The sequence below is a fragment of the Hoplias malabaricus genome, chromosome 7, assembly GCF_029633855.1.
Source record: "Hoplias malabaricus isolate fHopMal1 chromosome 7, fHopMal1.hap1, whole genome shotgun sequence".
NCBI classification, from domain to species: Eukaryota; Metazoa; Chordata; class Actinopteri; order Characiformes; family Erythrinidae; genus Hoplias; species Hoplias malabaricus.
In genome coordinates, this window is record NC_089806.1 from 35,687,672 (window position 1) to 35,713,836 (window position 26,165).

Genomic DNA, 26,165 nt, shown 5'->3' on the forward strand with positions numbered 1-26,165 from the left:
AAAGCAAATCAGTACTTACGGTTGTTTCCTTGTTGTCATTATGAAACTTAAACTTTGCATGCACATAAACAAGATACCGTGAACATTCTCTTTAAGAATAAAGGATACAGTCGTAAAGCTCCACTTTGTGTCCCAATGGCAAGGATTTTCTGGACTGGGTCAAATGCCATGGAGGATGGCTGATAGGGAAAGCCATGGCGGACAGTCTGGGCATCGATTAGGACCATAGGGAGAGAATTCATAAAAAAAAAGACAAGGTAAGCAATTTCAAATTGACGTCATAGTTCAGAGATATACTTGCTGTTTGGCCGTGCGTTCACGTAGACAGTGTGCTACGCTTGAAACTGGAGGCTTCCACTAGAGGGCAGACCAGAGAAAGACCTGGGTAATACCGGACTTGGTCCTTACGCAGCTTTCTTCAAAACATTCCGCCATTGTGTTGCTGTTGGTCGCCTGCACTCCCCCTACTCTTTACACACTTAATTAATGAGGACGCACCAAACAGATGCGTACGCAAACGCAGAGTTAACAGCAAGTATATCTCTAGCCACATGGATTGCAAGAAGGCAACTTATATTAAATATATCAAATAATTAAAGGACTTAAAAAGAAGATCAAAACATTACTTAAAGTAAATGTTATTTACATTATATATATATATATATATATATATATATATATATATATATATATTAACACACACACACACTTGACCATCAACTAGCTATCTAAACCTAATGCGTTTGCTTGCATACTGCAACAAGAGTCTTCCGCAGCTGTCACCTCTCTCTCTCTCTCTCTCTCTCTCTTTTTCTCTCTCTCTGTTTGCTTAATGAGAGTGAGTGAGGGCCTAAGCATGTTACGTAAGCGGCGCGCGGGCACCTGCCGTTCCGTTGCCGGAGTGTTTCAGCCTGAACGCGCAAAGCAACAAGCAGCAGTTCACATCCACATTCACCATATGCACACCGGCCCAGAATGCAACGCACTTAACGACACTTGCGCGCGCAGCAGCTTACGTTCACTTTCTACTGTGATATTTAAGGTTCATTAAGGACAACAAATCCATTCAGGCCCAGGCCACTAATGTCTCTCTCTTTATTTTTCTTCTTTTTTTTTTTAACTGTAGCACCTATTGTAAAAGGACATGTGGGGATACACAATTGCTGCATATATATATATATATATTGCAAATAACGCACTGGTTTGTTTTGGTGCCTACATTACAGGGCACACAGGGTAGAGTCGATGCAGTGATCCTGGGATACACAGGTTGACATGCTTCATTCCCACACGTGTGCTTCAGTATCAGCAACACTAATAAATGCCATTCGGGCATATCCAAGGTGTTTGAAATGGATATGGGTTTGTGTGTGTGTGTGTGTGTGTTTGGGGGGTGGAGTTGAGAGAAAGACCTAAGACTGGGGGTGGGGGGTGGGTCAATAATATTGTGGTATAATATTAGCCCGCACAAAGCAGTCACATTACTCTGCAATTCACTAACTGACATGTTAATCCAAATCCAGCAGATTATGCAAGAGTCTTGCTGTTTATCGCCCCCACCCCCCATCTCCCACGTCAAACATACACACACAGACACACACACACACCATGCGGTGGCTTTAAGGAATCAAAGCAGCACGTTCTGTCACAAAATTATTATAATAACAAGGTGCAGACGAGGCGACGCTGCGCTTCGTATTAAACCAATGCGGGAACGCAGACGAGGCTGACTGCTATGCGGTTAAACTCACATTACAAAGACACAGCCAGTGTTTTGAAGCCTTTGGCCACATATTCTAGATTCAATCGTTTAGGTTTATAGCTCTAGCACGATGAGGCCAGCGGCTTTCAATCCCAACGGTCGTGTTCTTTCTGAACTTGAAGAATAAAATGGTCACTTTTAACACAAGACAGCAATGCAGTGGGTTTTTTTTCTCTGCTTTACTGTGGAGCCTCGCTGCCCTGCAGGATCTGAATGATCCAGATCTCGGTTCCTGCCAAATGTGCGTCAGCTCTCTTGCTCTCTCTGCCTTCAAACAGCTCTTGGCAAGAGAACAGCGCTGGCTGTCGCATTATCCTGTCTCTTCTTCAGCCAACAGTGCATCTATTACAGCGAGACTGACGCGTTAAAGTCTAAAAGTAGCATAGTCCACCAGAGAGGAATAGAAAATACCAACTCTGAAAACCGAGTTAGTGAGCACTGACTGTTAGTGCCTTACACACCTTGCAGAGCTGAAAGTGCTCGGACTGGAGGGTCTCCGGGATGATGAAGTCGTTCTCTCTGGCCCCTGTCTGCGGCGACGGCGAGGGGGACGACGCAGCCGTGAGACCGTCCAGCACCTTCCTGATGTTAAACTTCTTCATTTTCCCCCAGGGTTCAGTCGACTCGACGATGGAGGGAGCACCTGAGAGGAGACCAGCCGGTGAAGATGAGGATGAGGAAAAAGAGGAGGGGGTGGGGGGCGCCGCGCTCGCTCGCTCTCTCACTCTCTCTCTCTCTCGCTCGCTCTCTCTCTCTCTCTACGAAGTGGTTGCTCTCTGAAATATCACATTTTTTTACTGCTCGGGGGGTTTGGTCACTGTGTCGTCCATAGCGTGCGGCTCTCGCTTCGTGGTGATGCGTGAAGGGCTTGTATTTTCTCTCGCCAAGCTGTTTTCTGTTTCTGGTGGGGGGCGACCGTTCAGATTTCCTTTCTCCAAATCAAAGTCCCGCTTTGCGTCTCTCTCTCTCTTTCTCTCTCTCTCTCTCTCCCTCACTCACTCACACACTTCGCCCCGCCCCTCTCCTCAGCTTCTTGTTTCTCTGTGTTGTTGTCAGTGTATTTGTGTAATTTTTTCTATATTTCTTTTTCGTCAAGCATGTAATTTGATATTATTTTAATGTCTATACCTCACTCCTTTGTCTCTTTTTCTTTCTTTGCCCCGCCCCTCGCGGCTCGTCCCGCTACATTTGTTTTTCACTCGGTTCCTTATGTGTATATGTGTGTTCTTTTATTTCTTTTTTAACAAACGTAGAATTATAGGATGTGCTCTCCATTTTAAAATAAAGTCTTCATTTCTGTCGTTCTTTCTCTCGGCCCCGCCCTGTCTACGCTGCAACGCCCCGATGTTTTCAAAGCTCTTCTCACTCGCCTCAGCGCTATAGGTTTGGAGAGCGCGCGCAGCGTCACATGACACACGCAGAGGCGGGACACAGGGCCTGCAGTGGGGAGCTGTACCCAATTAGAGCAGAGGGGGGCGGGAAGATGCACCTGCAGTAGCATAATTCAGCCAATAAGAGCAAATCGGGGCGGGGCTTCACACGTGCGGCTTCGGTTTATCTAACGACTAGAAAAGAACGTTACATCTGAACAGATTCAAAATGTAGAATAGAATTAAATGCAATATCCATTCCATTTAAACCGTACAAGAAATTATTATAATGTGTTCCAGGTTCATAAAAACACTTCAGAGCAGGTTTATAGAGATATGTTTAACGCTGAACAGCTTATTGTTGATATTTAACTTCATCTCGCATTAAAAGAAAAAGCTCAATGACCTAATAAAATGGCTCTAAACCAGTTAATCCTGATATAGATATGAATAAACTGTCGTAACTCACTTATATACCTATATCTTTGATAAGATAAAGGTATTGATGAACACACCTGCACATGAAATTTATAATAAAAATCTATGTAAAACATACGTCAGAAATATAGCTATTTTAAACATTTGTTGTACAAGGTTAAAGATTGATTGAGACACACACAATAAATCACCTGCCTTTGACTGTGTGACATTTGACATAATGAGAGAATGAATGTGTCCACCTGTATTTTGTGTGAAACTGACCAGTGGTCACTCTGGAAATCATTAATTGGCCCCTCACATCAGAAAACCTTCATTCTTCTTTTTGCTGGCACCCAGGAAATATGAAATTGCATGCTGAATTGCTTTCTTGTTTTTGGAAAGTAACAGTTTCACAGTCTCAGGGGTTTGATTCATGTGTGCATATTTTAAAAATTTTAATAATATACATTTTTAAAGCAAATTTAAGAAATAAAAAATCAATAAAATGCACTTAGAACTCTAAAGGGTAAATTTTATTTTTAGTCTAAGTACTTGCTGTGCTCTGTCCTAACAACAGCTGGGCTAATAGCATTCGGCACTATATTACTCACATACCATAAATCCTAAACACATGATTTTTATGAAGAAGTGGCCCAAATTAATATTAGATATGCGTAATATTTGTTTATGTATATCCTAAATCACACACAGTTTGCGGCTTAGAAAGGGACTGATGACAAAATCATGACCTGTCCCCTGTCAATGCACAAAAAAAGCAACGTTGACATTATTGGGCTATTTTAAGAATTATATTTTTAACCTACTGCATCTGTGGCTGAGGACATTTCTGCCTTTAGAACAGCATTAGCTCCCATGCTGACAATGCAGGTACCTCTCAGCAGATAGCTATGTATCTTTTTCAGCAGAGGGGACAGAGCCATTTAATCTTCTTTTAGATTATAGACCCAGCATGGTGACCATTAGTCCCTGATATCAAACTGCAGCTTGTGGAAAAGTGGAAAATCTGCTATCAGGATCTAAACTACAGGGATTCTTGTAACACAAGAGTAGGCAAGGACATGTGAGATAAATGTGAATTTTCCCAAACACAAGAGTATGGCGCAATGTCTTTGCTGTAACAAATGCACTCTTGCAGGGTACTAGCTCTAGTTTATTTTAGTGAAACAAGTGGGTTAACACTAGAAAATGAAATAAGAAATGTAGTCCATTTTATACCTGGATGCATTACAAAGCTGAATATAGACTGCATTCAGAGCTGTGGTCTGAAATGTTTAAAATGGCCCATGCAACAAGAGAGGCCATTGAGGCAAAATATAAAGAATAGGTTAAGGGCATTATTTATTAATTAATTTATTTTTTCACCATTGGTGTTTGTATAGAGAATATACCACATGTCAAAACATGCAGACACTGCTTATAATTCATGAATTCATCAATTTTAGATGAACCACACTGTTCATCAAGTTGTGCACAAACAGCTTGTATAATCGCCATAGAAAAGCTTGGATCAAAACAAGACTTTCTAAAGAAGCCAAACATGAGCCATGGGCAATGCTAAACTGGAGCACATTAAAATACATTTCTCATGAACTCAGCACTAATCAAGAGCAGCACAGTGGGGCCACAGGTGTCACTGTCACACAGCTCCAGGGTCCTGGGGTTGTGGGTTTAAGCCTGGATTCGGATGAATGTCTGTGAGCGATTTGGTGTGTTTTCCCCATGTCTGACTCAAAAGTGTCCATATGTGTGAGTGTGAGTTCCCCTGCAAAGGACTGGCGCCCCCTCCAGGATGTGTTCCCACCTTGTGCCCAGTGTAACCGCAACCCTGAACTGGATAAGCAGTTACAGACATTGAATGAATGAAAACTAATCATCCTTATGTGACTAATCACTAATGTTCTCATTGCTGAATGGCATCAAATCCTAGAATTAGAATCAGAATCACTTTATTGGCCACTGTACTTGCACACAGAGGAATTTGATCTCTGCATTTAACCCAATCCGTGCAATGAAACACACATTTACACACACACACACATTAGTGAACAATAGTGGGAAATAGGCACACATGCCCAGAGCGGTGAGCAGCCCTAGCCACGCCACCCGGGGAGCAGTTGGGGGTTAGGTGCCTTGCTCAAGGGCACTTCAGTCATGATCTGCTGGCTTTGGGGATCGAACAAGCACCCTTCTGGTTACACGCCCAGTTCCCTAACCACCAGGCAACAGCTACATCCTCACAGATAAGTTGCATTTTCTAGTTTAGACCACAATATTCTACAACCTTCCAAATGCTACATGCATTAGTATTCAAATTAACATTTTTGCAAAGAAGCTTTCAATTTACAAATGCATAAATATATATATAGCCCGGCATTAAGACATAATGGTGTAAAACAGTAAGAATACTTAATTTACAAGAAATTGATTATTCATAACAGTAGATTTTCACTGTTTCAGTGGTTTCAGAAGTTTATAGGCTGGGGTGGCATTTATTAGTTCATTAGAGATTTCATAAAGCTGAAATAGACCACTTGAATTCCCCGTCACGCTGACAGTGTTTTACTGCCAACAAGCACTGCTTTAGTTTCCTTATCAGGAGCAGGGAGAAGGGGAGAGACCCTTATAAGGTAAGGACCCTTTTCATTTACGTATGAGGCACTGACCAATCTCTCGCCCACCCACGCAAAAAACACAAACACATCTGTGAAACTGCAGATGGGAGCATGAGTGATTTAATGTAACGTTTCTCTATTGTTATCCTCGCTTCCTATTCATGTTGCTGCAGTGAGAAAGAGATGAGGGGGCACTTTTGCTTAGCATTCAGCTTGGACCATCCCCTGAGTCCAGGTTGCTGTTAGAAAGCTTTGATAAGACCTGTCCATTGAAGGCAGTCCATACTGTTCTCCACGGAGGGGCCAAAGTTCACCACAGTGTAACCATAGCGAGCATGCCCTTGCCTGATGCAGTATGTCTGCATGCAGCCTCAAGCACACCAATAATAATAATAATAGAGTAGCACAGCACCTGATTAAACACTGCTATTAACCATATACAGGGGGTGTAATTATTCATGTTTGTTATTATTCTCATGTATTTATTTAGTCTGAACATTTATGAAATGTTTGTCACAAAAAAGAAGGATAAGTTGGGAAAGACATTTGTTCTATAAAAGAAAAGTATTTTAGCAAAGTATTTTCATTAATAAACCAGAGGAAACAAGACTCAAAAGGGATGACACATTCTCCTCTGGTCAACACCAAAGCAAAACAACATAGAAAAAGTAGTATGAATGAAATTAGTCTTAGTATAGTCACATTGGTAATGTCATAAAACAGCGTTCAGTATAATGTAGGGCTCTCTTTTCCTTGCTATGCTCGGCCCCTCCCTTTATGATGTTAACCAAGGACCTTTTTATGCAGGTTGATGATTAAACAGCAGGACCGCGCTTTTATGACATTGTTGCAAGATGTCACAACTGTATTGTTGCAGTGTTGTTGCAGTGACCTCCAGCATGGCATGAATAATTCAAGGTGGCCATCTGAATATGCAGATATGGGTTCTATGACTGAATGCTGTGGTATAAATCAGGAGCCATGTAAAGTGTGTTTAATATGGTAAGGCATCATTTCGAGGGGTATGTGTAAATATAGCTGCCACTGAGCCCACAAAGGAAGGAGAGGTGAAAGCGGCTTGGTCTTAAAAGAAATTCATAATGACTGTCTTTATATAATGATTATGACAAGCACATGCGCAGACACACATGCACATAAATACACATTTTCTTTGGAAATGCCAGCATAACATCATTTGCATATATTTGTACAGAATGTGTACACACACACACATACACACACACACACACACATACAATCCACTGACAGCCAAGAAAATAAAATTATATTATAACCCACAGTAGCATACAGTAGATGTCTGATGATTTTTAAACCATTAATTAGTAACCCACTGTATTCATTAATTCATTCATTGTCGAACCACTTAACCAGTTCAGGGTCGCGGTGGGTCCAGAGCCTACCTGGAATCATTGGGCGCAAAACAGGAACAAATCCTGGAGGGGGCGCCAGACCTTCACAGGGCAACACAGACACACACACACATTTACTCACACATTCACACCTTTTTGAACTGTGGGAGGAAACCGGAGCACCCAGAGGAGCCCACGTGGACACAGAGAGAACACACCACACTCCTCACAGACTGTCACCCAGAGGAAACCCACGCAGACACAGAGAGAACACACCACACTCCTCACAGACTGTCACCCGGAGGAACCCACGCAGACACAGGGAGAACACACCACACTCCTAACAGACAGTCACCCGTAGGAAACGGGGAGAACACACCAACTCCTCACAGACAGTCACCCGGAGGAAGCCCACGCAGACACAGGGAGAACACACCAACTCCTCACAGATAGCCACCCGGAGCGGGACTCGAACCCACAACCTCCAGGTCCCCAGAGCTGTGTGACTGCAACACTACCTGCTTCACCACTGTGCCACCCCTCACTGTATTTGTAATGGCAATTTTAATTGTAACCAATAATGTGATTGTCACTGCATGAAGAGAACAGTGCAAAAGTCAAAGATACCCTTTCATTTATTGCCAGTCATAATCCATTAATTGCAACTAATTAAATTTTTAGCAACAGAAAGAAAGCGAAACAAAACAAAAAAAAAAGAGAAAATTAGCTGCTAACTATAAATATCAATTTTTTACCTTCTTTTACTATAGCTTCCATTATATTCAAGAGATCTACTTTCTTCCTTGACTTTCAATAGATTTGCTTTCAGTTTTCAAAAAATCTACAACCAATCTAGAGATCTAAAGTTCTGCTTCATTGTCAGGTTTTGGAGTGGCTAGTCCATTTTTCCCAGAATACCAGAAACACCTTTGTTTGTTGGTAAATTTTTGTTTTCTTCCTTTTTTGTTCCTTTTTTTCTTCATGAAAGGTAGTCTCTGACTTTTGCACAGGTCTGTGAATGTAACATAAACAAACAAAAAATATGGGCATATCAAGGTTCAAGGAGGTGTCCTTGGTTGTCTTTCTGAGTGATCTAATATAAATAAGACGTAAACTGATAAAGTCATTTTCTGATGAAAGGTGACCTGAATCTCAGACTGAATTACAGTTACAGATAATAAAAAAGGAATGCACTGTCTCTGAAGAAAAATGAATAAAAATATCTGGGATATGACCTGAAGTTTATGATGGATTATTTGAGAAGAATGTCCTCTAGGCATCAGTGCCACTCTTTCCCAATACTGTTGCAAGGCATTTCATAATGTCTCATAATTTATTATTTATTCATTCATTTTCTATAACCACTTCATCCTGACACCCCTCCATGGTTGTATTTGTTATAATAGACCCACAAAAACTAGAGCGACTTATCTATGTGCCTCCCAAATGTGATGTATCTGTTTACAAAATAGATATTTACTTTGCTTTCAGCTAATCAAGGCAATGCGTCTCCAACAAGTGAAGGAAAACCAGTGACAAAACTCCACAGAATAGACACACATTGTATAGACTATTGAAAAATAATCATTCATTCATTATCTATAAGCGCTTATCCAGTTCAGGGTCATCCAGTATCATTGGGCACAAGGGGGGAATACACCCTGGAGGTGGCGCCAGTCCTTCACAGGGCAACACACACACACACTCACACATTCACACATTTGAGTCGCCAATCCACCTACCAACGTGTGCTTTAGGACTGTGGGAGGAAACCGGAGCACCCGGAGGAAACCCACGCAGACACAGGGAGAACACAACAAACTCCTCACAGACAGTCACCCGGTGCAGGACTCGAACCCACAACCTCCAGGTCCCTGGAGCTGTGTGACTGAGAAACTACCTGCAGCACCTACCTGCCAGCCTGAAAAATAATCAAGTTTAGATAAAAAATTATTGTCCTCATATAACAGCAGTCAGGCGGTTATGTAATAACTAACATGCCCAGAGAAAAGCATAATTTAAGGCAGAGGATGGCTACTGTAGTAGGTGTTTTTGTTTTGATATTTTCTTGTGTATATTAACAGCTCAGACCTTCAGATTATTTCGAAGTAAATTTTAAAGTCTCTTTAAACCGCTTCTTAATAAATGACAAAAGCTCCAAAGACGAGGGGGTGGCAGAGTAAGAGAGAATAATCTAGTGATACAATGCCCATCAATAGACAACTGCAATTCTTCCTCACACCCCCCACAAACACACATTGCCCTGAAATCTCAGCGGAACAGACACAAAATGTAAGGAAGAGTCATGGAAGGAGAAGCTGTGGAGCTTTGGCACTATAACCTTGAGGAGTCCAGAAGGACACTCCACCACAGCCACCCTGTGCACACACTAAACGAAACATAATGACCTTCACCATGTGACCTTCACTAACAGCCTCTTAACCATCGCATCTGGTCCTCATCACTGCATGCATTTATAATTTCCTACGAGAATAATGTTATGTATGATTCATTACCATTATGTCATTATGTTAATACGTCCAGGTTAAAGGCCAAATATCATGGAAGGAAAACTGATGTCATTTTTTGAAACCAAGCTCATTTTCAATTAGGCATAGCATGTAAACGTTACAAGATCAAAATGTATCATTCACTTCCCATTACATATAGTCCTTTTATATCATTGACTATCATGGTTTCGCCTTGTGGAGACCTGGACTAAATCATTTCACGTGAGGAACACCTTTCATCCATTCCTTAATGTCTGCAATCCCTAGCAAGTACTCACACCTGCAGTGACTCAAGGACTCAGATAAATGTCTGTTACATTTTTTGTTATTGTTATATAAGTTCTGAGCATTGCTGCACTAGCTTCCCAGATTATGACATTTTTGTTGGATTTTTGATTATGCCTAGGCTGGCATTACTGATATGTGGTGCAGCAGGTACAGCTCCAGGGATCTGGGGCTGGGGTTCGAGTCCCATTCTCAGCCCATTCTCAGTGACTAGGTGTGAGTCTATGAGTGAATGTGTGAGTGTATGTGTCGCCCGGTAAAGGAGTTGCAGCCCCTCCAGGGCAACCCCCCCCCCCCGTGATTCTGGGTTGGCGCCGGACCCACTGCGACCCTGAACTGAATAAGCGGTTACAGACATTGAATGAATGAATGCACTCAGTGAACAAAAAATATGCCAGCCTAAAATTGTTCATGTTAAAATATGGGCTTCATTAAATGTATCCAGAAGTTCCCATATCTTTGAGTGTACTCGTATTACTGAGTATGTCAAACACTGAATGCAGTTTGACTAAGACTTTAGCATGAACTTGGTTCCTCTGAATCTCTGCCAGAACATTAATGCAAACATTTTCTGTCCCTGCTGGTTTTGGGGAACTTTCTGCCTTAAGCGTTGTATTCAGAAGGTGAAATTTATGCTCAGTGGGGTTCAGGACAAGTGACAAACACCATCAGAAGACGATATTCCACTTTTAGGCCCTCTTGGCTGTTGTAACAGCTTTTACTATTATGGGAAGGATTTAGACAACATGACTTTGTGGATTCGATTGCATTCAGCTACAAGAACCATTGTGAGGTCCAGTACTGTTATTGGATAATGGATTATACGGCTCAATAGCAGAATGCCGAGGGGCTTTATACCACTCTCGGCCATGCATCGCAAAAGGCATGGTGACATTAGCCTCATGAGTAGCTATTGAATTGTGTCACCTTTTATTTCATGGTTTTCTATGGAGATTTCTGAGCATCCCTGTCCACATGTGCATCTTAAATGAAGCTGAATTCACTAGTTTAAAGGAGAGCCTAAAACGTTTGGACATTCAATATAGGTGAGCTAGCTATACAAGTTTAGCCTGTATCTTGTAAGTTTGTATTAGAGTCAGAGTTATAGTACATTTAAGTGAGCTATGACTATGTTACTATTTTGGAGATGTAACTGTGGAGGGCATCTTGTGGTAAGCTAGGCCAGTTTATTCTAGTGTCTTTCTGCCTTAATATGGTCTGCCAGGTCGTTTGCTATTGCTAAGCTCATCAGCGTGTTCTTGCACAAACAGCGATTTTGACCTAGACCTTTTGCTCTCTTATGCATGAACTAATGATTCTAAAAGAGACCGCTGGCTAAAAAACAACCACGCAGCAGATTGTGCAGCCAACCACCTACAGCAGGGGTACTCAAATATGAATTTTAGAGAGCCACTTAGCAAGATTCTTGAGAGCTGAAGGAGCAAGACAAATGAACACATTTTCCAGTCCATTTATCCTTAAAGAGCAGTTGTTATTGTTAGCTCTTATATGTAGAGAGCAATTCTACATTCTTTTAGTTTTTGGATGTGAAATTAGCCTCAGCTTTTTTTGAAGAGCTACAATTAACAAACTGCAAACAGGTCAACTTTACAAAAAGTTTTATGGTCAGAGCTTATAACTAATTGCAAATGCTTTATTCATTTGTTAATTCATGTTACCGCTTTTTGAGTTCAGGAGGGTCCAGAGCATACCCGGAATCACTGGGCGCAAGGTGGGCACACACCAGTCCATTGCAGGGTAACACACACTCACATTCACTCACACACTCCCACCAATGGACACTTTATGAGTAGTCAATCCACCTACCGACCTGTGTTTTTGGAACGTAGGAGGAAAACAGAGCACCCAGAGAAAACCCATGACATGGAGAGAACACACCAAACTCCTCACAGACAGTCACCTGGAGTGGGACTCAAACCCCAAGATCCTAAAGCTGTGACAGTGACACCACACAAATGCTTTAATTGAATATAGATTTTTCAACCTTTCAATGCCATATAAAGAACAAACATCAAAATTGATTTGCTGCTTCAATTAACATGAACTACTTTGAGATTTCTGCTGTTTCACTTTAAAAATAACACACTATGGACCCACTGTAAACCAATTTGAGTATGACTATAACCTATATGTGGTTTCCCATCAAAAACAGGACTACATTTTGAAGATCTCAGTTGGAACCATGTCTCATCACAAGCTTAACTCCTAGAGCGGATTTCCATGTAGCACATTTAAAGCCCTGCTAATACTAGAGTATACAGATGACAATTGTTGGGTGCAATTTTCTCCCCCACCATCCCCACACTCAATTTTCAGTCCAACTCACACCAGCTATGGATTGTTTACATTTTTACATGATTTTACACGACTGATCCCCTTGACACAAGGGAACAGTCAAGTGGGGCTATCAGACAACAATCTGGCAGCACTCATATGGCTTCTCTCCCAACATTTCCAAATGAGCTGCCAGGTTAAAATCCGTGAACCAACACTGACACTAAAATGGCCATGATTAATATTTACACAAGTGGGTACAATATAATTTGTGAATGTCTGTGCTGGTTTGAATCATGGAATTAAAGATTAAATAGACAAACAGACCTTACTTTTGTTCACATGTGTAAAAGAATGCATGCAGAGAGAGGCTTCAGTGACAAAATGACACACCCTTAATATAGGAAATGGGATCTGAATCAACACCAGCCCTTCACTATCTTTTATATGCGTCAGATCATTTTTAAGTGAAGTATTGCTTTAAAGAGTGCATGTGTGTATGTGTGTGTGTGTGATGTAGGAGACAGTGGACTTTCACCTTTGCATATCTTCACCGTGTTTGATCACCCCGAAGGACAGATGTCAATCAGTCAGTCTGAAGGGAGTGACAGCGCATGGCTTTCTATGGGTTGTCTGAGGGGCAGACGCAGTACATGGTCAAACACATAGACTGCCTGTCAAACCGCGAGCCAATCACTAGGAGCAAGGGCATGGGAGGCTGGAGACAATAGAAGAATATATCATTCTGACATATTCTGAGGCACATACAGACCTCATTTCCAAAACGGGGAGACTAATAAGAAATAAGAAATGTTTAGACACATGATGCGTTTTTTTTAGTTGTAGAGATTCTGTAATGTTCTGCTAAATGTATGTGGATTTTTTTTTATAATTATTTGTACCAGATGCTAAAAAAACTGAAATATTAATAAATGAATGGCTGTTAAATAAGTGAAGGGTCTCAGAGGGAACACAGAATTATATGTGCGTCAAGTTCGTTACCTCTTTCAAAAGAAAAATACACAAAAACAACCACAAACAAACATGCACACACACAAAGCCTGAGTTTGCATTGTTGTCCTAGCAGGTGGCAGGTGTAGGGCCATTGTGTTTGCAACAGAGGCAAGCACCAGTGAACAAATGAAAAAAAAAAGACTGATGAAAGAATGACTAAATGAATGAAATGAATAACTGGTAAGGTATGATGCAGATGCAATTACATCTATTCTCACTCTCTGTCTTTCCCTTCTACAGCACATATCCGTGGCAACCACTGGCTCCTGGCTCAACTCTTGCTAGTGTCAAATCATCCAGGCCATTGACATTACTGGAGTGTGTTTACAAGTTTCAGCTCTATAATACTCAGCTCACAGAGCAACTCAATTGTTGATACCCTTTCATAATTGTTAAAAGTGTCCAAAGTACTGAGCGATAGTCAGAGAACACATTCATTCATTCATCCATTATCTGTAAGCGCTTATTCAGTTCAGAGCCTACCTGGAATTGTTGGGTGCAAGGCAGGAATACACCCTGGAGGGGGCACCAGTCCTTCACAGAGCAACACATACACTCACACATTCATTCATTCACTCACTCACTCACACCTACGGTCACTTTTGAGTTGCCAATCCACCATCCAACATGTTTTTTTGGACTGTGGGAGGAAACCAGAGCACCCGGAGGAAACCCACGCGGACAACACACCAACACAGACAGTCATCCAGAGCAGGAATCGAACCCACGACCTCCAGGTCCCTGGAGCTATGTGACTGCGACATTACCTGCTGCACCACCGTGCCACCCCTGAGTGATAGTCAGAGAACACAATTCATTTAATTACATCTACTGCCATTAAAATACAAGATACTCATAGTGAATGACGTGGATATTAGATATAGGATAATTCAATAGCATAAGGAAAAGTCAAAGGAAGACACATGAAGGCATTTAAATAGTGAAAAATGTGTTTTTGTTCATCCTACAACTGTCAACGCCACACTATGTCAAACTGTGACGTGTAGCTGTCATGGAGGCTTTACTGAGGAAATCAAACAAAGAATCTTCCAATTTCCTTTTCATTCCTGATACTTTTTGACAAAATTAACAACTTTAATTTAATGTCCATTTTTACTGGAAATTCAAGTGACTCTCATACTTTGGCACAGTAGCGCATGTGATGCTGGGTATGTTTTAAAAATGTGGACCCAAGCAGAAACCCTGACATCTTAAGTAGCCTTACAAATATGTTTGTGTGTGTCCTCTCTACGGCTTAGCTCGCTCATGCGGTTTGCAGTGAAATAAGGCGTACTTCGGTTGGATTTGAACTGACAGTCCGCATTCCCAAGAGTTTACAAGGAAGAGGACAAACACACATCTACACACACACACACACACCCCTGACCTTAAGCCACTTCAGAGGTCCCGCTAGAGCAAACTTCACACCCTTTGCAATGACTCATTCCTTACTGTCAGAGTTAAAACCACTTCAAGTGTGCGGCAAGTCTGCTGGCAGCAGATGGAAAACAGCAAGAGAGTTAGACAGAAAGGGAGAGAGACACAGAGAGAGATCTAAGCCCAATTATCAGCAGCAGCAGAGACATTTTATGAGTGGATGGAAGTAAATGTTCTCACTGCCCACTGAAATGAAAAAAATAACTAATCCATGAAAATGAGCTTCTAAGAAACACAAAAGTAGCTTTCAAAAAGCAAAGGTAGTTTGAGAACTTCTACTGCTTACAAGCAGCCCCCGTTATAACTGGATCTGAGTATAATACAACACAGGAATGGCTTTGTTTAAATATGTGCTATATCTGTGCTGTTTTAAACTAAAGCACTGTGACTGCAATGTGATTTGAGGCAAAGCACAAACACTCACAGTACACAGAGTTTTCAAAAATGATTAGCATCTACTTGTTGAGGACGGTTCAAGCGACATAAGCTCTGTGCTGACAAAAAGCTCCAGTAGGTGGCACCATTGGAAATGCTTAAATGGAATATCAAGTAAGAAAAGGCTTTTTTTTTAGACAGGGAATGTATGAGGATCTTTCTGTTTGAATGTGTGCTGACTCATAACTTGTTCGTAAATGGTGTGTTTACTGTAATACACTGTAACACAAGCACTGAATTATGTCCTATTCCTTTATTTTCTATTTGCACTAGAATGTGAATTAAAATTGAACTAAATTGCAGCCAAGAAGCACTCAGCTCCACTGATCCTAATGATTAGAAGACTGATTTCAGGGTAGCTATTGCTGCAGTGCTCCTTCTACAGCCTCATATATGTGGCAGGTTTAGTTCTTTGTTTGATCGGAAGTTGGGGGCGGTGTGCGATGCGCCAGCTTGTTGAGGAAGGTTATGTAAATTCTACATGCTGTTTCTTTTCTATTTCCTTTTTAAGCCGTTCACCTTTAGAATTTACTGAGATGGATTGAAGGGGTCTCTTGTGTTTAGAGGGGCAATATTTTGAGACAGGAAATCCGCCTTTCTTTTGTCTAAACTGAAGATCTTTAGTTTTTATCGATTTCAATTAAGAGTCAGGACTTGCTGTCTCCTTCAGCTTGCCTGATACACTGACCTTGATCCAGCTGTCAGATGTGACAGTGCTGAGATTTCCCTGAAAGTCAGAGCATTGGTGCTGAGCCTCCCTTGTTGTTTCCACTGGGCAGAGCGAATCGATCAGCCGCTGAATCACTGCTGATCTGCAAGACTCACATAAATGTATCCAACACCATAACTGTGTACTAGACAGAATCATATTTAACAGTTTGCCAGACACTACAAAATACTCAGGACTGTAATACTCTGGATTAAGTGCATTCAGTCTGAGGTTATGTAAATAATTACGCTTTATATACATTTTAATATAGGTTTAATGACACTGTCCATGCATCAATCTTTCATACAAAACTGTATTACAGGTGTATTTTTTGTATAAATATGCTCAGATTACACTGATGTTTTCAGTGACTTCAGTGGTACAATTTTTATAATAATTTCTTTCCCATTATTGTGCCCCTACCCCTGAAATTTTATTAACTCCAAATTTTAAATCTTCTAAACCCAGATATGTCACAACATAACCAAATTACAGAGACAGTACAAATATAGCCTTAAAACTCTTCTGTGCAACATCTCAGAGAATTGGCCACATATGCTTGAATATTATTCAATCATTCATTCATTATCTGTAACTCTTATCCAGTTCAGGGTCGCAGTGGGTCCAGAGCCTACCTGGAATCATTGGGCGCAAGGTGGGAACACACCTTGTTGGGGGCACCAGTCCTTCACAGGGCAACACAGACACACACACATTCACTCACACACTCAGACACTTTTGAGTCACCAATCCACCTACCAACGTGTGTTTTTGGACTGTGGGAGGAAACCGGAGCACCCGGAGGAAACCCACATGGACACAGAGAGAACAAACCACACTGCTCACAGACAGTCACCCGGAGCGGGAATAGAACCCACAACCTCCAGGCGCCTGGAGCTGTGTGACTGCAACACTACCTGCTGCACCACCGTGCCGCCCACTGCTTGAATATTAAAAATATAAAAAAATATGTTTGAGCAAGCTAACGTATTTCATTTAATACAGATTGCATTAGCCACACAAAATACAAAATGCACTGTAGAATCAAGTGATTGACTTTTATTTGAATTGAATCACTAAATTAATATGATCACATCCATTGTCATAAACTGCTAATTAAATAACAGCTGGGTCCTAACCAATCAGCTCACTTCTTCTTGCCTTCACTCCTGCGTGCTGTTGCAGGGGTTGACAGGCGTTGGCTCTTCTCCACTTCGGCCTGTTGGGCGGCCTCCCGCACAAGCTGCGCCTCTCTTTTCCACGACTCCTCCTCCATAAGCCGGGAGCAGAATGCCTCTCGAGTCTGCAGGATCTTCTGCCTCTGCTCAGCTAGCGCAACCTATTACAATAGGTGATTTTTAAAATCACTTAAAAAATTGGCTTTTTAATTATAAGAAAATACTGGTTTTAACCAGTTTGATGACAGAGTTGAGACGCTGTTTCTTTGTCAGTTTATTAAGTATTATGGAAGTGTCTTGTGGTTGTAATGATTGTGTAATGGCACCGTATATTTGGTCATATTAATTAGGTCTACCATATATTCCACCATATACTTAGAGGACAGCCATGGCCTAATGATTAGGGAAGTGGGCTTGAAACTGGAAGGTCGCCAGCTGAAGTTAGTGTTTAGGCTGGGGGCACATGTGTGTATGGGTGTGTGTTTTTGTACATGACAAAGGAGTTTCCACTCTCACAAATCTCCTTTTTTTCCAAAAAAAAGTTCAAAGTGGTTCAGGTATGACATCACTCCAAAAACCCTTTGTGAAAGTGCATCTCAATACAAAGTCAAATGTAATGATCATGACTAACAACTAGTAATAATAACTAGTAATTCCAACATTAATAGTAAAGACTATTGAAGATATGCTCATACATATAGTATATGTATCAGAAGAAATACAACAGAGCCCATCTGGCTTTATGTTTACTTTGTTTGTTCTTGGTGATTAAATTATTAATTAAACAGCTTTTATTTTTAATGGTAAATCACTTTCAGGGAAAAATCAATATTGCCGAAGCTTAGTTAGAACTACACCTGCTATAAAATCGCACCTGTATTTCATTATACGTCTCTAGCTGCTTCTGCTTAAGCTCTCTGCGAGTACTCTGCTCGTGCTTGCGGTGTTCTAGGACTGTATCACGGAGAAGTCGGAAGCTCTGGATCCTCTCTGAAAGCTGCCTCCTCTGCTCCTCCTCTATCAGAGCATCCTTCAGACGAACCTGTTTGCCAGTCCTCCTATATAAGTTACACACAACAAAGAAATACATAGTAAAGTTTTCACATCATGTTACTCTGTATGTTGGCCTGGCACTGAGGCTGTACTAGCTATTTTCGCCTCTAGACATATGTGGCTGAATCAAGCAGTACCTTCTGAAGAACTATCATTTGCCATTTCCTTGATCTTCCTTGAGAAGCAGTTTGCTTGATCTTGACACAAGCTATTGCTAACACTCATTAGCACCATCAACACAAAAGAGAAAGCTCACTGAAACTTGGAAGCCACTAAGTTAATTAAGTAAATTTACCCTGACATCCTGTTCAGTTAAATCATAGTAAATTTATGATGCGATGCTGATGATCTGACTGTGCAGAGCAGTATAATATTAATGCATAGATACAGTGTGTGTGTGTGTGTGTGTGGGGGGGGGGATTGGTGTTTGAGTGTGTGATATACATGCAAAACACAAATATAACAAGCAATCTCTGACAAAGATATTGGATATATCTTTGCAATATTTTTTAATAAAACCAAAATTCTGTGATTGGTTAAAGGAACATTATGTAATTCATTTTTATATAATTTTTATACTGAAATCAATGTGATTCCTACCCTCATCCACAAGTTACATAGTGCAATTATTGCAGTGCTGAGCCTAGAGCAGCATGTCAGAGACTCTCTTCTCCCTATTCCAGGATCGAGTACGTTTTGACACGTGTATTTGTTTTGAAATTGCATCCTTAGTGAAATAGTTATAATACTTACTCTCCACAGCACCTGCTGGTTTTAAAGCTACTTTATCAATAATCTGACTGCATTGCTCTGGTGACACCTGGTGTCATGAGTGTGTAATAGAATGTGATTTCTCCAGTATTAAATCCCTTAATCATATCATACAGCCCTCTTTGCATGGTACCTGATGAATGGTGTGCAGTCCATGTCATAAAGGCTGCCAGCAGACTTAGACCAAGCACCTGAAGAGACCATATACAGTCACACAAACACTCCACATGAAGGACTAGTGCAGTTTCCACTACTTAATATATCATATCATTATATTTTTATTTTTAGAGAGTGGGTGTTACCTGTCTTGACAGTAATGGTTTCAGTCCCCTCTGATGCATCTCCACTAAGTGTGCTCAGATGTTTGTTAATGAACCGGAGGCGGGACTGAAGAGCCTGCACCACAAATCAATCAGAATTAACAGCAAGGACACACAGTTCAGCACAGGAATGTGTATGTTTATAACTACATAATATATGGGTGTAACAATGTAGTGTTCTGTAGTTCACTGTGATCAGGCAAGAAAGGACTAAATAAGTATGAAAGTCTATACCCTAGCAAAGCATTGAATTCGCATAATGCTAATTTGTGGAGTGTACTATTCCCTTATTTGTCACCCAGTCTTGTAAGCAAGGTGGTGCAGCAGGTAGTGTCGCAGTCACACAGCTTGGTGTTTGTTGTGTTCTCCCTGTGTCCATGTGGCTTTCCTCTGGGTGCTCCGGTTTCCTCCCACAGTCCAAAAACACACGCTGGTAGGTGGATTGGCGACTCAAAAATGTGTGAGTGAATGTGTGAGTGTGTGTGTTGCTCTGTGAAGGACTGGCGCCCCCTCCAGGGTGTATTCCTGCCTTGCGCCCAATGATTCCAGGTAGGCTCTGCACCCACCGCGACCCTGAACTGGATAAGAGCTTACAGATAATGAATGAATGAACTCCACTACAAGAACAAAACAAGCTAAATTCAAAAACAAAATGTCTGTGGCTTGGCAGAAATAGTTTAATAGACTTTTTGCACCACCAGAGAAAAAAAAATACTTACATGACCCTAGTCTGTTGTGTGCAAGACAGTGGTTATATGCACTATGCAATGTCAGCCACATACCTTGACTGCTCTCCCTGGCTCAGCAGCCTCCCAGGCTAGTTTGATGGCTCTTATCTGTTCCAGCCTCTCTGTGTCCTTTCTCACCTCTATCCCCTCCACCACTGAAAGTTCAGTCACCACGCGTAGGATCCAGTGAGGCTTACTCATGTCCAGAGTCTATAAACGAACACACATGCACACATTGTGCATTCATGTATGTTCACCCACACACACAAGAACACACAGCCACAGGCAACACAGAGTATAAGAACAAGTCAAATCTTAATAAATAAATATGCACAATCACACACAGGCAGAGACATTAGAGACAGGACATATTATCCAGAACTTCTTTTCAGTATAAAGCAATGAGTCATAACGTTAGATGAGCAGACTGACTCACTGTCTGAACCTACTCTATAATCACACAGTCTGGTAAAAATAAAACTCATATTAACTCACATTTAATGCCAACCATCCCAGCTGCCTTTAGAGATAAATATTTCAGAGGTGCATCCCACTTCTTTGAGTGACTTCATACGTAGCCAGAACAATAAATTTAATAAAATGAATAAAATGGCTTATTTCGCTGTGTAACAAGGGCATGAGCAGAAATCAAAGGCATTTCCTGAGGTATTTGATATGTGACAATGACTGTGTGTCATGACACTTTTTGACAGAGCATATAATAATAAACTACTTGGTAGATGAAGGTATATCACAGTGTAATAATGCTGATGATAGGACTTGAAAACGTAATTCATTCATTCATTATCTGTAACCGCTTATCCAGTTCAGGGTCGCGGTGGGTCCAGAGCCTACCTGGAATCATTGGGCACAAGGCAGGAATACACCCTGAAGGGGTCGCCAGTCCTTCACAGGGCAACACACACTCACACATTTACTCACACCTATGGACAATTTTGAGTCGCCAATCCACAACCAACGTGTGTTTTGGACCGTGGGAGGAAACTGGAGCACCCGGAGAAAACCCACGCGGACACAGAGAGAACATACCAACTCCTCACAGACAGTCACCTGGAGCAGGAATCGAACCCACAACCTCCAGGTCCCTGGAGCTGTGTGACTGCGACACTACCTGCTGCGCCACCATGCAGTATGTTGAAATCAAATTTACTCTGCCACAAAATAATGCTCACTCTTGTCCAATCCACCTTGCCATTAATGTCACCTGACATATATGTTATAAATATGTGGAACTGATGTCAAAGCAGGCTTAATCTGTCATGAAGGGCCTATGTAGGTGTCATGTAACCTTATGACCACTGCCATTCACTGGCTCATTCATTCATTGACCATAATCGCTAATCCAGTCCAGGATTGGGGTAGGTCTGGAGCTTACCTGGAATTACTGGCGCTAGGCAGGAACACACCCAGATGGGTGCTATCACAGGGCAACATCCATTCACATTCCCTAACACACTCACACCTACGTACACTTTTGCAATCCACTGACCAACACGGACAGTACTCCACACGAATATGTACAACAAAAACAAACACACTGACTTGTTCCATCCTAGAACCTGGCTTGGATATGGGTTTGTCTTTCTCCTTCTCTTTGGTCCTGCGGGTGGCCTTAGGTGTGCCTGATTTCTGCCCATCACTGCTGGGTTGGTCGACACTGGCAGATGTGACTTCTTCCTCTGGCTTATCTCCAAACACTGCATACATCAGATAAATGCAATATAATATCAAACAAAATATGTATTAATTTGTTGTAAATACTGTATCATGATGTTCCTACAAGTACACTTTGTTACATAATAATGCTGACGCAGTGGTTGTATAACAAAACAATGCCATCTGTTGAAGAAAATCTTTGCTTCACTTGCATTTCCTCAGATCCTGTGTAATTCAATGTGGACAAAAAAAAATCAAATAACACATGCTAGATGGCAGTGTTGCTCCATTTATATCCTAATTTTATCACCAATATTTCAAACTCAAAATCTCTGACCTTTTTTTCGTTTTTGGCCCTCCTATAAATACCATCACAGACACTCATCATCCTGCTGGACAGTTTGATAAGTTCATATGGAGTCTGTAAAGAATGATTTGGAGACTTACTCCTCAGCCTTGATAGCTATGTGTCAGCAGAAATCCACCAAACCAACATGACATCATCTGCACGATCAAGGTCTGGAACTCAAAGTATCTATTGGACACATGCAACTGTTCATTTATAGCTAATTAGTTATTTGCTATATGTGCTTGCCATTATACAGACTGGGGTAAACTGTGAATGTAAATAGGTTTGGCAGGTTCATTTACAACATAAACTGTTGTGAATGTGACCAGCATACAAAACAATACAATGTCACTGTGTGAATATACATAGACTACCAAGAAGGAAATAAATAAAACATGAGCAAGAAAGGCTGTGTGTGCGTTTTTGTGTGTGAGTTTAAATCCATTTCCCTCTTTACTAGGGTATAAACAATGAAAAGACCCATTCACATGAATATTATGGACAAAAAAAGTGCACAAAAGCACAAAAATCACTTGACAGTGAATTTAAAGCAGGTGGACATCAGGTGCTAGTGCAGGTCAGTCCAGTCTACGCTAGAACAGGCGAAGCTGCACTCAGACTACCTCCTATGTTGGCTATATTGATTGGTGTGTGTTAAGTGTGTATTGGGCCATGTAAGGCTGCTCGTGCTCCACTGGGACACATTTAAACTGGGTTAATTCAATCCTTTCTCCTCCAGAAATACTTCCCAGGGCACTGGAGGCCAAGAGCCAACTTCATTTGACTTCCCATTGACCCATTTCCACAGGCTTCCTGGGAAATGAAACAAGAGACACGTGGTGCGGGTAAGACATACGTGAGCCATGTGCTCTCAAAGCACTACAGTGAAGTACTGACAGTTCTGTTCACATACGCCTAACTTGACAGCACAACTCAGAGGTATCCAGGTATCCATTTTTGTTTTTTGATAGTGCATTTATCCTACTTTAGATTTACATAAACATTCATTCATTCATTATCTGTAACCCTTATCCAATTCAGGGTCGCGGTGGGTCCAGAGCCTACCTGGAATCATTGGGCGCAAGGCGGGAATGTGGGAGGAAACCGGAGCACCCGGAGGAAACCCACGTGGACACAGGAAGAACACACCAACTCCTCACAGACAGTCACCCGGAGCGGGAATCGAACCCACAACCTCCAGGTCCCTGGAGCTGTGTGACTGCGACACTACTGGCTGCGCCACCGCGCCGCCTATATAAACATTGTCTTCATAATTAGAAATAGGAACAAAATACAAATAAATAAATAGGATTCACAAGCATAAACATGTGTGTATTTACAAAAAAAAGTAGGCAATAAATAAATAAATAATTAGAGACACAATGTAATAAGAATTAAATGATAGTAATAATAACGTCATTGATGAAGCATATTTTTAGAGCATTGGGGTAGATTCTTAATGGTAACCCATATTCAGGATGACTTAACTATTTTATTTGTATTTACAATTACATTTAGGTCTTTAGCAGATGTTCTTATCCAGAGCAACATACAAAATTGCTTCAGTGTTCTCTCCTTAGCAAGTTTGCATAGGTTAGAATCCATACGATACCTCTTAGATGCTTAGGTTTCAGAGTTCCTCCATAAATTGTAAGTGAGACTGGTGTTGTACTACCTCCCCTTCTTTCTTAAACAAGTGCACATAATGCCATTAATGCAAAGCACTGAAGAGCACCCCATGAGAAGCAATTCCTAAATGTTAGTGAGTGTGTATGTGAGTGAGCAAATGCATGAGGGACTGAGTGAGTGAGTTCTATGAGATGCTTTACATCTTAAAGCAGTCTTGAGTTTATTTAGCTGTTGGTTCAGGATCTCTGACTTGTTGATATGTGCCTCTTCCCTAAATTCAGTTTCTTGGCTGACAAGATTACATTTTCCTATGTCTGGGTACACTGGTCCATTCATATTACCTACAATGACGTGTAATGGCCCAGTACTTTTTGCAGAGAAGCAGCCTTTTTATCAAGATGGCCTATATAATGATGACATGTTGCCCCTGGGATGCAACCCTTTTTCTTCAAACATGACAGGCTAAATTTGCGCTTTCCTTTCCTTTTTAGCAGAGTGTCACAATGAGCAGAAAGGAGCCGAGAAGGCGGAAGCATGTGCTGAGGAAATAATGTGTAATAAACACAACTAATGCACAAGCCTACACAAAATCATGGAACTAATACCATGAATATTGAACTTGCATGATTAGACAAAATAAGATGCACCTGTGAGCTCTGTCACGACTGCCTTACACAGGTGCAGTGCCAGGAAATGGAAAACATGGAAAACCGGAGACCACAATAAAAACAAAACAGAGATGGGTCCTTACATGCTTTTTTTGTGTGTGTGTGGGGGTTGTTTAACTGCTGTCCATGCAGCAGATGTCATTCTTTTATCTGGCACCCACTGGAATCATTCTTACCTTTCCTACCTTTACTCTCAGAGCGTGTCATGAAATTGTGCATAAATACCCTGTTAAGGGGTGAGTTTTATGGGAAACCTTTGCGTTACAACTGCAAACCAGCTGCACTAACAGGTACTTGTAAAATCTTACTTACAGCTCCATAGCTTTTAAAGTCATTTATTGTTTATCGTTTACTAGAGAACTTAAAGAAGTTCCTTTACCTACACCACAGTTGCATAAACTCTTACTCTCTTGGATAATGATACTTTGCAGCATTACTATCTAGAGCTTGATTAATTTTTCATATTATCAAAATAATTTATATTGGTGTAAGTGCTCAAAAAGCTATTAAATCTGCCTCTAGAATGAATGTAATTTAAAGTAACTGCTGTCAGTGTCAATGCATAATACTATTTAGTGCATGAGAAATTGAAGCTATTCTACATGAGAAAAAAAAGCAGCCCACTGAAGAGCAAGTGATTAGAAAGACAAAGAAATTATAATGAAGCTCCTTGTATGATCTTCAGGCAGTCATGCAAATCTAAAACTTTTTTCCATTTCATTATACACAGCATGTACACCAGGCATGAAGGCCTACTTGTTGCTTAACACACACACACACACAAATACATTCTTTCCAGAATTCATCCCATTACCTCTTCACATAGCCTTTCCCTGACTAATTGCCTTTTTTAAACAAACCATATTTGTTACCCCCGCTAAACCCAACTAAACTGACCCAAAACCAAGCGATAATTCCTTATTCCACCTGCCTCTGGTCGCGGCAAAATCACATTTCCAGCTGAATTTATTTGGGTTTCATTATCATTTTGATGGCAAGCTGGTGGCTAATCAAAGAGGCGGGTAGGCCGCCTCTTGATTCTCTTCTGCTTGCTTTAGCGCTAATGAAAAAACATGAACCCAGATTCAAATCAGAAGAGGCCAGATGAAGCCTGACAATTTTACTTTACTTTATTATGTTTATTTAACAGGGACAGCACACATTAATAAACATAACTGTGAACACGCCAGACTTAGCCGAAAGGCTCACTTTCATCTGTTGTCCCTGAGCAGATGCATGAAATCATATGAAACCCACTTAACAAAAAACTAAAAAAGGAAAGCGTAATCTAATGTAATCTATATCTAAAAATGTGTAAAGCAAATGTGCAAAAAATGTCAAAGTTTTACATTTAATTAACAAAATAAAGAAATAAGTGACCTGTTTAGCCACAAGTAGCATACATGTTTTGATTTTACAATACCGGACGTACAGGGTTAATGTCAGTATCAGTGTACACAACCAGTTAAAATCACGTAGGTTCATGACATGCTTTATTGTTTTAAAATAGAGTCTCAATAATGTCTCAAGCGAATCAGTGAATCAAGTGACA

The 26,165-nt window shown here is 41.0% G+C and overlaps 2 protein-coding genes across 3 annotated transcripts in view; both read right to left on the bottom strand.

The window, feature by feature from the left end:
• stxbp5a (syntaxin binding protein 5a (tomosyn)) overlaps positions 1-2,708 on the bottom strand; it is a 99,546-nt gene extending 96,838 nt beyond the window's left edge. For both annotated transcript variants that reach the window (XM_066676564.1, XM_066676563.1), the window contains exons 1-2: positions 2,224-2,708; positions 109-206 (exon numbers count right to left, since the gene is read on the bottom strand). In XM_066676564.1, the coding sequence (XP_066532661.1) occupies positions 109-206; positions 2,224-2,364 (239 nt within the window). In that variant the 5' untranslated portion in view covers positions 2,365-2,708. The remainder of the gene's footprint in view (positions 1-108; positions 207-2,223) is intronic.
• Positions 2,709-16,609: 13,901 nt separating this feature from the next.
• Positions 16,610-26,165, bottom strand: part of adgb (androglobin) — a 52,507-nt gene continuing 42,951 nt past the window's right edge. The window contains exons 31-36 of the mRNA XM_066677138.1: positions 21,854-22,008; positions 20,345-20,500; positions 19,545-19,638; positions 19,376-19,433; positions 18,293-18,476; positions 16,610-17,579 (exon numbers count right to left, since the gene is read on the bottom strand). Coding sequence (XP_066533235.1) covers positions 17,388-17,579; positions 18,293-18,476; positions 19,376-19,433; positions 19,545-19,638; positions 20,345-20,500; positions 21,854-22,008 — 839 coding nt within the window. The 3' untranslated portion in view covers positions 16,610-17,387. The remainder of the gene's footprint in view (positions 17,580-18,292; positions 18,477-19,375; positions 19,434-19,544; positions 19,639-20,344; positions 20,501-21,853; positions 22,009-26,165) is intronic.